We start from the raw sequence: 14794 nt of genomic DNA on the forward strand, positions 1-14794 counted from the left end.
AATCAACTTTGATCAATATGGGGAATACTCTTTATATCAAACAATTGTTATTCATTTGAGAGCTTCCCTTTTTTCCGGGGGAGTTTGGTTTCCCCAACATCGTGGGGACACAAATAAGTGAAACAGCAAAAAGCTGAACTGGCCTTCAGCCAATGTTTATTTCTGCAAGTCAACCTTTTGATTGATAAATTTCAACGCTTTTCACTTCTTATGGCTTTGTGGTAGGAGTTCACGTTTTCTTTCACCTTCTTTTCCCCCTTTGAGTTCGTCACAGGTTCAAGCCTCCCTCCCCTACTAACACTTTTTTCTTTTACACCGCCAAACACCCGGGCAACGCCAAATACCCCCGCTAGTCTATAATATAAATCTCACCTGTCTGTTTAAAGGTATGTCTGTCTGTATGTCTGCCTAAAACTTTCGACAGAGGCGACGGATTTTCACAAGATCAATATCATTTTGAAGCTCAATCTTTCAGACGACAAATAGCGAAAAAATTGGCCAATTCCTTCACCCTCAACTGGGCACTTTTCTACAGGGAGGGGTCACTTTTTTCTGCCGATATTTTTGCAAGTCATCACCTCTTTTCGATTGTTTAGCCTTAATTTAAACCTACGTCACTTCTAGTTTGGCAATGGGCGCAACAGCAAAGATGTCACTTTTTTTTTCACATTCTTTTCCTCCTTCATGGTACGGGTTCAAGCCTGCCTGCCTACTACCAGTTTTATTTTTGGCCAATACACCTCCAAACAGCCAGGCAACGCTGGGCACACAGGCTAGTTAATGAGAGAGATGATGATACTGCCAGAATGAAAAAAGACAAAAAAGAAATCCATAGCACGCAACGTTGGAGTTGGCGATCATTGACAAGCCGCAAAACTACATGGTTTTATTAAATTATCTCCCTTTATTAGAACTCTTAAATTCAATTCATTTGGCAAAAGATAAAACAAGCTTCAATTACCACCAATAGCAATGGCCAAGAACACATTGCCTGAAAGTACTTCTTTTAAACTCCTCGGCCTAACGTTTACAGGGAATATGAACTGGAATAGATACATTGAGAGCATTGCCAAGGCTGCTGCAAGGAAGGTTGGCTCCCTCTACCGTGCTAGAAAACTACTTACGCCTGACAGTATTCTATACCTCTATAAGGCCACCATTCGCCCATGCATGGATTACTGTTGTCACATCTGGGCTGGTGCATCTGCTGCTTGTCTCTCGCTCCTGGACAGGGTTAAAAAAAGTCGCCAACCTGATAGGTTCTGAACTGTCATCTAGGCTTCAGCCTCTGTCCCATCGATGAGATGTTGCATCTCTCTGCCTGTTCTACAAATACTTTAATGGTGAATGCTTTGACGAACTGCAAACACTTGTACCTCCCCGATGTAACTACCCCCGACAAACCCGACAAGCTACTAAGTCTCATCCCTTTACAGTAGAGATCCCTAGGTGCAAGAAAGCCTTTTACTCCAATAGTTTCTTCCCCAGAACTGCAGGCCTTTGGAACTCCCTTCCGGGATTCTGCTTTCCCAACTGCACTGACATGCAGAAGTTCAAGTGTAATGTTAACAAACATCTTTCTACTTATCTTCCTTCATAATGACCCCGCTAATTAAGTCCCTGATAGTAGCCCCCTGCTTCAAAGTGGCACTGTGCCTTGTTTGGGATGAAAATTGAATAAAAAAAAAAAAAATTTTTTTTAATTCGGGAAAAAGGACTGTAGAAATTTACACAAAAGAGAATACTGTAGCTCAGCACTTATCAAAATTCACCGGAATTGTTGTATTGTTGGTGCATTTATTACCTCCCTTGGAAGTCTACTCTTTATCAGGAAAGCAACCGTCCTCAGTTTTCATCGAAATCATAAATACAACATACTGTTTGAAAATACTGTGTATATACATATGTATACATACAGTGATTGCTACTTCTTGAGAGAATCTTGCCATCTCTTCAGATTGATGTAGAGCATCCATGCGCACGTAGATGGCTCTTCAAACCAGCTACACTCTTGCAAACTCGTTCAGAGGTGACAGGGGAACTTGCCAATATTTGGTGGGACATCATTATGCACCTTTGAGAGTCTTGTCAAAGCACTTACTGAATCAGAGACAAAACCAGAGATATTACAGCAATACTTGTGTGGTCTGAGAAGCAGCACAGCCTCGTACAATTGTTGGTCATGCCTGACATTGTGTGACCTCACATCGTTTACTAAACCGACTTTAGACAGAAGATATACACACACACACACATATATATATATATTTACACACAGAAAAGGGGGGGGGGAGATCGACAATACAAAAGTATATACTAGTGCATATATACGTTTATTTATTTATTCAATAAGGTAATTACATCAACAGGGATAAAGGGTATAAATGTTCTTTATACCAAGGCGTTTCAAAGCCTAATGCTTCTCATTAGAAGAGAAGAGGGGGGTGCTAGGTAACAAATAATCAATACAAATAAATATCTAGGTATAAAGAGCATTTATATCTCTTAATCCTATTGATCTAATACCCTTATTGAATTAATGATGAAATATATATGCACTAGTATATATTTTTCTATTGTCAATTTTTTTTTCTTTTGTATCTAAGCTCCACCTTACATGTTGAGCTTTTTATCATCCTGATAACTCTCTCTTTTAAAGAAACTTCTAATTCTTCTGGGATCTTCCGATATATATATATTATTTACTATACTAATTATTAAATACCTACAGACACTAGTGTTTCATCCTTTCGGGAATCCTCAGTGTGGGGTGCCACGATTAATACCAGTCGATAGATTTGAACCCGGCGACAGAAGCCATCTCTGACTCCATTAGCAAGGACCATATCCATTCGGCTACCGTTAACCGCGAGAAATGTTGTTGAATTTTAAACAGTTATTTCATTAAATGTTTTTAACGTCAGTCAGAGTGATCCAATCATTATATGGCAATCTGCACATAAGAGTTAAATTGACCAACTTTTTATTTCAACAGAAAGTGCTCAACGATAAGAAACAAGTTTCTTAAAAGTGGCTGACATATTTACTTACTACAATAATTATTAAATACCTACAGACACTAGTGTTTCATCCTTTCGAAACAAATAAAGATATATCTCTTTATTTGTTTATACATAAGCAATAATATTTTGCTACACAGTCATGACCATGTTTCAGTCAGCTAGCTACCAGTAACTAGAGACCTCTTCATGCGATACAGCTTATATGAAAGCAAAGTTTGAAATGAAAATATCAGGTCTTTCTCATTACGGAGTTAATATCAGGAGGTTCCGTCAAATGTTGTGAAAAATAAGATTTGGTTGTATGTAAATAAGACCCAACAGGGGTGCGAATTTGAGTCAGTGTTTAAATATAGGAATGAATGGAAAAGGGTGGGGGCTGATGGCCGCTCTCAATCTTAAACGTACTAGTGTGTATATGTTCAAACACTAGGGAAATATGGATTTGACATATCTATGCTAAAAGAGGTTTCAAGTTTAATCAGGGTTATTCAGTTATTTATATACTAGCAATCCAGCTTTGTTCGGGCCCTATGTACTGTACATAACTTTGTGTTCATATGTATGTATATATTAAAAAGTCTGACTGATGTCCAGATAACCTACATCTAAAATTTCAAGTGTTTAGACCCAAAATTGGAGAAAGAGTTTGGTAGGGTTTTCAAAAGGTCAAATCGTTGAACTTTGACCTCTTGAAAGCCAAATTTCTGTCCGAAAACTGATTAAAAATATTTTCTCATATCTCAATACCCCTTATGTCAAATCCCGAGTCTGTAGACTGAAAATTGACAGAGTCGTTCGGTAGAGAAATAGATGCAGAGACAATTTCACTTTTCTAGAGATATATATATATATATATATATATATATATGTTTCCAATTTCTGGAAAGGGCAATTCATATGTATGGAGAGCAGCAGATTAAAGCGCTTTTATATGGAAAGCTAAAAGAAAGCTCAAGGAAAACTGAAGTAGCACGACTATACTACAAGGACATGTTCAAGAGACATCTAAAGAGCATCAATGAGTACGATAGCTAGAAAAAAAAGGCTAAAGATCATGGATCTTAGAAGAATGGTGGTGGCTGGCGCAGCAGGCGTCGTTAGAAACAGAAATGTACAATCATGGATGGATAAGGTGGCTTATATTTGTCAGTTGTAGTAGGACTTTTAAGGGAGCAACTGGGTTGGTCTTACATTCACGCTATAGGTGTAAGTATACTCCACTCCGTGTTATTGAAATACGATGGACTGCTGCTGCTTAAATATATGTTACATGAAAGGGCTGTCCCCTTATCATTTAAGTAAGAAGACATACTAGATAAGTGAAAATGATCTTAGGAAAAGGCTAGAATCGAACCCTGTATGCAAGCATTAAAGATAATAATGGAAAATGGAATGTTAGAAATTAAGTACATTGTTAATTCTATTAGAAATAGTTAAATATCATTTATGTCGGAAAAAGAGTCGATTGTCAATTCTTTTCGAAATCTGGATATTAAATGAATGCACAATGCAAGTTAAAATATAGTGTTTAAAAATAGGTTAGAATTAGATTGAGGATTCTTTGTTTGTCAAACGCGTGTTTGGACAAACATTTGTAAACTCACGTGAAAATTAGTCACGTTGGTAAACACACTTCTGATGTCATAAACAAAGGAGATTTCTCAATATAGGAATCTGAGGGTTCGAAGTGAGAGTCAGTTGATGAGGATCAGATAATCAGAGCAGATCACACATGGTGATAGTCAGTTGGAGAGGAGAGCCCCTTAGAAGCAAAGGGAGGAAAATAGAGCATGTAAATCAAAGTTTGAATTCCTGACATCACCGATCGCTCGACTGAAGAATAAAGAAACCACCTATGTTTGTAAGTGTTTGTCTTGTGTCGTCATTCCTGACAACAAAAAAGGTAAATGTGTTTTTATCATCATCTTGTAACGAACTTTGTATCATCCCTTCCAAGTATTGTGTGTCCTCCTCCCCATCATCAATAATGTATCTCCCCTCTATATGTGTAACGTAATCCCCCATTGAGGAGCGTTAGAACTACGCTGAGGTAGCTTTGTATTCCCGGGTGACGCCAGATAACCCAAGGATTTAAGATAGAGAAGATAAATATAGATATATTTTAATTCACTGTCAAAATGGATATATTTGGGTTTTTTGGGAGGGTTGGAAGACCCGAGATATTTTGTTATTTGGGAAAAACTCAACCACAGGAAATGTGAGGATGTTAGACGAACATATTATACTGGCTGAGTGATGGTTGGTGACCTTGAGGTTATGTGATTTTTAGTCTTGAATGGGGTCTCAGATCATTGGGGCTTAGCGTGATTTGATTGGCTGGGGAGACTTCCACCCCACCCACATCGGGTCGATGCGCTCTAAAATTAAACAGATTGCTTGTTGAATTCGGGGAGAACAGGTTGTATAAACCCGCCATTCCCTGGAGAGAGGACCGCTCCCCACCTCATCCATCCGCCGGTCGCTGTCTGTGAAGAGAGTTAAGACTTTGAAAAGAACTTACAAAATCTGAATGAGAATTGTAAAAACATTTTTGTACATAATTTTATGAGAATTAAACTTTTGTAGATAGACTACAATCGTTTGTCTTTCTTCCTGCCTGCCGCTTCAATATTCACTTTCAGCATGCCAAATTTTATGTAACAGCCTCAGAGGAGTCTAGACGACACGTGCCGAGAATCCAGAGAAATAAGAGTCTTAATCAACTCCTCGAAGGAGACGTTACATTTGTCCCAGTCCGAGTTAATGTGCCCCCAATACGTATCCCTAGGCAACATATATATAGTGCAGACAAAATATATAATGACAGTTATTTGCATATCTAATTTGCATAGTTATTTTTACAGTTTATAATAAATTAATATTTGGTGATATACATAAAAAAAATAGGACAATAGAATTACAAATGTATATGTAATAATTCTTAAACTAATATCACTCACTAGAAAGAAAAATACCAGAGAGGCGTAAATGAAAAAAAGAAAAGGGAGAGAGAGAGAGAGAGAAAGAGAGAGAGGGTCACTGACTGGCTTCTTTTCCTCTGTTTTTTTTAATAACACATTTAATCGTTTTTAAATTTAATGATCATTTCGCACTCATGTTGAAAAGTTTGTTTCCGGAGTTTTGTTTTTTTTCCTTGGAAGTGAGGGGGGATAAGATGTCATATATTTTACACTGCAAATTAAAAAAACAGTTCCCCTCTCTCCACTAACAACCACATGCACCAACTTCAAGGCAAATTGATTTCTTCTTTCTTTTCCTTTCTTTACTGTCTTATTCAAAAGGTAGATACACATTAAAATTATAAAGATCTTTATATTTATATGAATAATATAACAAATGTTTGGATATCCCTTTCGATTTCTTTGATTTTTAACAAGTTATAGGTTTTAAAATTTGTAAGTGAAAGAAAATCTTTCAGAGAAATTGATTTCGTCAGATTTTATTATGATCTTATTTGAAAGATAAATTTGCATAAAAATTGCTCGCGTTTTACTGACACGGATAAAGGTCCCGGTCTACCGACGCGGATAAACGCTCACGGTCTACCAATATTTTGCTGTTTACCAATATGGATAAATGTTTTACGTTTATCTCCACAAATAAATGTTAACATTTGTATAAAAGTTAACGTTTATACATATGAATAAAAGTAAACATTTATCGCAATGAATATTTAACGTTAACATTTATAACTAAATCATTAACTCTATATGAATAATTGTTAATGTTTTAGTCTTCTTGTATTTACAAGAAACTCGTGAAACGTTTATTAATTTTAAATTTTGATTCCAACAATATCAATTAGCAAAATTTGCAAAGCAACAGCAAGCTGGCAAAAGAAAACGCGCATAAAAAAAAAAAAAAAATATACAAAAATTAACTCACAGTTTTTCTCTTTTGGCCGGTGAACTTAGAAGCACAAAAGAAAAGAAATTATTCGTATTACTTGTTATATTTGGAAACATTACAACACGTCCAATGTCTTTTTTGATCAAAGAAAAATTGAACGACAAATATAAATGTACTTTCTTTTATACGCAACTTTTAATTCCATACAAAAAAAAAAAAAAAAAAAAAAATTGAAGTGCACATTTAACAATGTTTGTTCCCGATGGACTCCAAAACAGGTGGGCTGATTTTTTTTTTTTTTTTTTTTTTTTTTCACACAAATTTACTTTATGTGTATGGGAGTGTTCTTACATATGGGATGCATTCTTATACAAAACCTAAGTATTAAAAAGTGATAAAAAAAAAAATCCTGTTTAAAAAAAAAAAAAAAAAAAAAAAAGGAGCAATCCGATTTTGACGAATGTTAACACGCTTATACAACCTAACATCACAAGTACATTTAAGCAGTTTTATCACCACACAAGCAGAAGGGCCCGGTTTGTAAATTCAAAGTAGGTTCTTTGATAAGACATGGATGCGTTTCAAATGAATGTTTCTGTTTAGAGCACAACACAACCATGATACTTGACTTTTGCATTTTAAACTTTAATTCAAGCCATTATATATCAAACTAATTTATAAAATCAACAGTAGATTCTCTACGGTGCAATGTATTGTGGACCAAATTACTGCAGCGTGGCATATTAATCTCCCCCGCTGGTGCACTGTGGTGGATCCCTGACTAAAGCAAGCAATGAATTGAAAAATGGGAGATTTCACCAGTTTCAATAACATTAAAAGTATTGAAATGTGTGAAACATTCGTTGATTCAATTTAAACCTCGGGTCTCCCGGCTAGTTGTTTATGCGAGAACCAGTTGGCATAAATATTAATTAAAAACAATTAGTTTGTACTATTATAACATAAAAATGACTCGGTTCGTTCTAACTCTAATTTACATATCTACAATTATTTAGATGAAGGTATTGTATAATAAAAAAAAATTTATAAAAAAGAAAATTTTCATCCTCTTGCTTGTTTGTTGGTGTCTTTTGCATAAAAGCGAAACTAATCGAAAGCGAAGTCATCTTTCCGGCCTTTCATGTCATGACGTCTTGAAAGCAATCAGCTTTGATCAATCTGGGGGAAACCCCTCATATCAGACAATTGCTATTCATTTGGCCACTCCCTTTTTGTGGGGAGCTGGTTTTCCCCCCAAAATCGTGGGGAAACAAACAAATGAATGAAATGGCAGAAAGCTGAACTGGCCTCCAGTCAACGTTTGTTTCTGCAAGTCAACTTTTTCATTGACATCACTAAATTTAAACGCTTTTCACTGCCTATGGCTTCGTAGCGTAGCGGTAAAATGTCACGTTTTCTTTCACTTTCTTTTCCGCTCCACCTTCGTGTCGCGGGTTCGAACTTCTCTCTCCCTATGAAACTTTTTTTTCTTTCCCTTTCTTTTCCTCCTTCAGCTTTTTCACGGGTTCAAAACATATTTTTTTCTTTTCCCCGCTAGTGAGGGATAAAGGAAATTGGAAAAGAGATCCTTGCAAGTGAAATAGCTTATGGATCCGCTCCATGTAAAAATCGGCCACATAACATTTAAAGATGTAGGAATAACAAATCTGCTCACCTTCTCTTTGGTCCATTTTCTTGATTCAATAGCAAATTTCCAGAATTCATTGGTAGCTTCGTATTTGTCCGGATTTCGTCCGATTTGAATGATGCCACCATAAACAAATATCGTCTTTAAGATGGGCACACATACAGCAGCGTGGTGATATCTAGAAATAAAGATAACGAATACATAATGAGGAGAGGGGGAAAATATTTACATCAATCCGTTTTGGGTGTTATTATCACGGTTCGGTCGGTATACGAATGGTAACCTTTTATGAGAAAAGAAACCACTAGTAATGACTATCGATTGACTACCAACCTCGGAGATGTATCTTAGTATCTCTGAAAACACAGGTGTGAAAATTGTGTTGCCACACAGACTTAGTGGCTTTCACGTTTTGTGCATCTCTGAGCTAAAACTGGCTATATATGCAAAAATAACAGGGTGAATTTAATGAACTATAGATGAAAGCTGAAGTATAGCCATAAACTCTCCACCGAGATACCTTGACCAGACTGGAATGTATTTCCCTTTCACCCCTTCCCCATTTACTCCCTATTGCTTTTTTTTTTGTCACATCTTTACCCTCTAACCACACTTACCTGTTCTCACAAACATCCAGATATCTTTTTTTATACAGAAATGTGTAAACTCTGATTTTGGCTTCAGTACCGCTCTTTTTTTTCTTTTTTTTCGGTCTGATGAGGTGGGTCTCTCTAAATTGAGATTCCACTGAAACATGTACGCAAATATACAATCTAATGTCTGTCTTTTTAATTTTTACCATCAACATGGATAAGGATTTCAGAAAGGCAATGTATAGGTGGATTTTCTGTTATTCCAATAAATTGTTTTAGTGTTGCCGTGCGCTGATGCATTACTTCTGCCTTTTTTAATTTTTACCATCAACGTGGATTAGGATTTAAGGATTGTTGGTTGGTTGTTTTTGTTTTACGGCATATCAACCCTTTTCAGGTTATTTAATGCCGAATCCAAAGATTTTAAAGAAAATTTTTTTAATAGAATATATTCGTTGTTTTCAAGTCGGTTTCTATTTTACCCATAGTTGGGACCCTAACAGGTACTACCACTCCGGGTCAGAGTGGACCTGGGAGCAATGGCAATTAAAGGGTGGCTCCACACTCCCCAAAGTCTGCAAGCTGGGGCCTCACCACTGGATATGGTTTAAGGTCATATCCAAGACCAGGATTTAAGGAAGGTAATGTATTGGTTGGTTCCGTTTCATTCCACCAAATTGTTAGGGTTAGGGTTTGGTGTTCCGTTGTGTTAATGCACTACTGTTACGAACTCAACTATCTTTATATTATTTGTTCTCATCTGGTGCAGCGTTTCAGTTAGATTTGTCCTTCGACCTTCATCAGGCATGCTGCTGGTTGTTTGGAAAATGAGAAAAGTTACTGGTTTTGTAGATATTTTCGTATTTCTGTGTCACTCTCCATTTTTTGGTCATTGTTTCGAATCCGAGAAAAAAAAAAAAAAAAAAAAAATTGGTTGACCAAAGGGGAGGCAACTCTAATAAAGATCGACAAGGGGATTGTCTCCCTTCTATCGCCGAAAATTTAAGGGTTTATAATTTTTGTTTTTTCTACAATTAGAGGTTCCCAGATGTTACTAAATTCCAAGCTTTGTATTCCTTGTCAGAAAATAAATTTGTTGTAAATTTTAATTTATAGAATTTGTATTATTTGTTTTGATTGGATTATGGTTCTCATCTTGAGTGTTCTTTGTACAACATTTCGGTCGGTGTGGCCTTTGCCTATCTGAAAATGTTTTTAAATATGCAGTCCATGTGACATCAGAACAATATTCAAGTGACTCAACTCTCAACAGAAAAAAAAAAAAAAAGGGTTTGTATTACTGTACACAGATTCGAAAAAGTTGTCAAAAAACAAATATATAACAAATAAATGTTATCAAAGGCAAGATAAGTTACTTTTCTATCAAACTGGATATAATTCATGTGTTTTTATTCAATTTAACATGTTTATTCAGCTCGAAAAATATGCAGTGTTTACCGATGTATTGGACAATTCAAAATGGCGGCCGACTCTCTCTTAAACACGGTAAGTTTGGGAAAAGGTGTTATAAATAATAAACTAGACAAAACACTGTTAGAAATTCGCTCAATATATATTACCGTGACATAGGTTGACATATATTCGGTGTTTTTTTAATAGTATTTTGTCTAGTTTATTATTTATAACACCTTTTCCCGAACTTACCGTGTTTAAGAGAGAGTCAGCCGCCATTTTGAATTGTCCAATACATTGGTAAACACTGCATGTTTTTCGAGCTGAATAAACATGTTACATTGAATAAAAACACAAAAAATATATCCAGTTTGGTAGAAAAGTAACTTATCTTGCTTTTGATAAGATTTATTTGTTATATATTTGTTTTTTGACAACTTTTTCGAATCTATGTGTACAGTAATACAAACCCAAAAAAAACACCTAGTACGAGTCAAGCCCTCGACCAAAAGTCTCATGACAAAAAACTGTATACGGGATTTCATGCAAATGCAAGAAACTATACAAAGGTGAGATCGGTCGCCCTTTAAAAGATAAGACTAAAAGAACACCGTTAAGGCGTGACACAAGAGGAGGTCGAAAAGTCAAGGACTAGTTGATCACATAAAAAAAAGAAAAAAAAAAAAGGAACACACTTCCCTTTGTGGAACGAGGTCAAAATAATTGACAGATGCAAAATGAGTCAAACACTCAAAGAAACAGCACATATGCTTTAAAAAGAAAAAAAACATTACTAAGCAGACCAAGCTTAGAAATTAATAACATTTGGGAACCTCTAATTGTAAAAAATAACAAAAATTGTACATCCTTAAAATCTCGACAATTGAAGGGAGATAATCCCCAGTCAATCTTTATTAAAGTTGCTTCCCCTTTGATCACCAATTTTTTTTTTACATATACGAAACCGCATCCAAAATACAGACCAACTCCAAGAATACGAAAATATCTACGGAGCCACTAACTTTTCCCCTTTCTTTCCAAGACAACAACCACTGTGCCTGATAATGGTCGAAGGCCACACCGACCAAAATGTTGCACAAATAACAATCATCCAATCTAAACAAGCAATGTAAACTGCCCTCGTCTCAAAAATTCAGAATTCAAATATCTTTTTTCTGTCGAATTTGGGAATCTGCACAAGTCCAAATTAATTTAGATTTGTGTTTTTTTTTGTTTTTTTTTGAGTATTGCCTAGATTGCATCTTCAGCCTTCAGAAGAATGTAACTTACAACTGCAGGAGCTTTATTCCCAATGGGTCTGTGGATGTAACTAAATTTCAGTTATGCGTTTCCGGAGGAGTAAGGTTCAATCCTCAGTGCGGACAAGACTCAAAATACAATTAAAAAAAACAAGAGTATCCTGCCCTCGTAGATTGACCCATTACTGACAAATTGTACTTTCAAGGTGCCTTTTGAAAAAATATATTTCTTACTCTTGTGGCTTGTCAGCCCAATTGGTCTTCAAAGTACAGGTCTATGCTTCAACAAGTGATTGATGGGTTTGGTAATGTTAGTGTGCGCCAGTTACACTTCCATTGCATAAAAGATTCTGGCGGTAAAGGGTTAAAAAAAAAAAAAAAGAGTTCTATTCAAAATTCCATGCAGATTCCAGAAGATACAGTTGAAGAAAGTCAGATTACACCAACCGAAACATAAACGTGAAAATAAAAAGCTGGGCAAACTTGAGTCCTTGTATATATAAAATATGCATCAAGTGCGCTTGAAAGCCAAATCACAACACAATATTAGGAAAATAAACATTTTACTTGTTTGAAATTTATAATTTAAATATATTTCAGAGCCAAACTCCATCCTCAGTATGTTGTTTCTTTTTTTTTCTCTTCTTTCTTGCCATGTTGTAAAATTGGAGAAAGAAAGTCTGTTTGTAAAGATCCGCGCTTTGTATATGAGCGGTTGTATTTTGAAATGTTGGTTGGTTGGTTGTTTTACGGCATATCAACCCTTTTCGGGTTATTTAATGCCAAATCCAAAGATTTTGAAGAAATTTTTTTAATAGAATATATTTGTTGTTTTCAAATCGGTTTCTATTTAACCCATAGTTGGGACCCTAACAGGTACTACCACTCCGGGTCAGAGTGGACCTGGGAGCAATGGCAATTAAAGGGTGGCTCCACACTCCCCAAAACCCGCAAGCTGGGGCCTCACCACTGGATATAGTTTAAGGTCATATCCAGGACCTTGAAATGTTGGAACGTTGTATTGGCAACGTAAGATTAATGGGCGTTCCATTATAGAAACATTGATTTAATTTGAATAAAGTACGCATCAAAGATGCTTGAAAGCCAAATCACAACGCAATATTAGGAAAATAAACAAATATTTTGTTTGAAATTTATAATTACAGAGTAATATAGTGAATAAATGACAAAAAAACTATATTCCAAAATTCATGATGTTGCCCAGCTTATTATTAAAGGAATAAATAATCAAATGGTCAACATCGTGAATTTTGGAATATAGTTTTGTTGTCATTTATTCACTATATATACTTTTGCTAGAATATATATATATATATATATATATATATATATATATAAAGTGATGGTTGTGTAGTTCCAACGAGAGAAAAAAAAATGTATATTTAAAAGAGTGTAGCCATCAACAATTGTGGGTTTTTTTTAAAGGTTTTCATCATATTTTTATTTTAAAATATTTTTATAACGCGTTTCGAGCTTAGGGTGTGCTCTCTTCAGATGTTTTCGTAAAAAGTTTTTCTTTAAAATGGGAGTTTGTAGAGTTACCTCTGCTGATACTAAATTTACATTTACATTTAGTATCAGCGGAGGTAACTCTACAAACTCCCATTTTAAAGAAAAACTTTTTACGAAAACATCTGAAGAGAGCACACCCTAAGCTCGAAACGCGTTATAAAAATATTTTAAAATAAAAATATGATGAAAACCTTTAAAAAAAACCCACAATTGTTGATGGCTACACTCTTTTAAATATATATATATATATATATATATATACTAGCAAAAGTACCCGTCGTTGACTGTGTTCAAAAACAGCTTACAGAAAATGAACTGATTTATGAAAGTATGATAGCTTATGAAAAGGAAGGGTTGTAAAGAGATAGCTTCGAATTTGGGGGTATCAAAACCAAAGCAAAATATGATGAAAGTAAAAATAAAATAGATAAACCCCATAATTTATTATACCATACCTGTTCACACTGAAACACTTATCACAATATTCTGTGGATCTATATTAAAAAACCTTGTTAAACTTTGTGACACATTTCCATTCTATAGAGGTCAGGTGCAAACGAACACCCCATAATTGTATTATACTATATTTCTTCAAACAGAAACATAATTATCAAAGTATACTTACACAGATAGTTATGAAAAGTCTTTATTAAAGTTTGTGCCTATTTCCATTCTATGGAGGTCAGGCGCGAACACAGACCCCACAATTTTATTATACCATCCCTATTTAAGTTAAAACATACTTATCAAAGTATTCTTATGTACATCTACAGGGTGGTCAAAAAGTCAGGTAACATTTTAAAGAAAAACGATATTAGCAATACACGTATATTTAAGTACCATACATTGAAATATAAAATGAAACAAATATGAAATATGTTTATTTTGTTAATTGTCGTCCATTTCTCTCTATCAATCGCTGGAAGCGATTAACCACTGATTGTGTAACACGTGTAATCATGTCAGCTGATATCCGCGCAATCTCCTCTTCAATAAATAACTTTAAAGACGCTATTGTATCAGGCTTCTTGCCATAAACGCTATCCTTTACATAGCCCCAAAGCCAGAAATCAGGAGGGGTAGTTTATATATTACACTCAAATATTTAAACAAATAATATTAAACGAATAGAGATTATAATGGGTCATATTGTTTTTTCTACCTTTAACATGTTACCTGACTTTTTGACCACCCTGTATATCAGAAACACTTGTAAACGTTTTTTATTTTTAATTTTTAAATTTTTTTTATTTCCATACTTTGTTGACCAGGTGCGAACGCAGACCCCACAATTTTAATGAACCACCGTTCTGCCAGATCAAACATACTCATTCCTGTGTCTCGATACATCTTCTATCATTATATGTAATCAGTTTTTTAAAATAGTCAACCATATAGGAACCTATTCGTGACCAGACACACACACACACAGACATTCAGCTTTATATATAGATA

General features: G+C 35.1%; 1 protein-coding gene across 3 annotated transcripts in view; it reads right to left on the reverse strand.

The window, feature by feature from the left end:
• Nucleotides 1-14794, reverse strand: part of LOC145268692 (multiple epidermal growth factor-like domains protein 8) — a 242133-nt gene that overhangs the window by 73713 nt on the left and 153626 nt on the right. For 2 of the 3 annotated variants that reach the window (XM_080124208.1, XM_080124210.1), the window contains 2 exons: nt 8569-8719; nt 6930-6953 (listed from right to left, as the gene is read on the reverse strand). In XM_080124208.1, coding sequence (XP_079980334.1) covers nt 6930-6953; nt 8569-8719 — 175 coding nt within the window. The remainder of the gene's footprint in view (nt 1-6929; nt 6954-8568; nt 8720-14794) is intronic. The other variant, XM_080124209.1, reaches the window with a different exon arrangement.

Source organism: Euprymna scolopes, chromosome 44 (assembly GCF_053919585.1).
Source record: "Euprymna scolopes isolate OS-2025 chromosome 44, ASM5391958v1, whole genome shotgun sequence".
In the NCBI taxonomy this organism is placed as follows: domain Eukaryota; kingdom Metazoa; phylum Mollusca; class Cephalopoda; order Sepiida; family Sepiolidae; genus Euprymna; species Euprymna scolopes.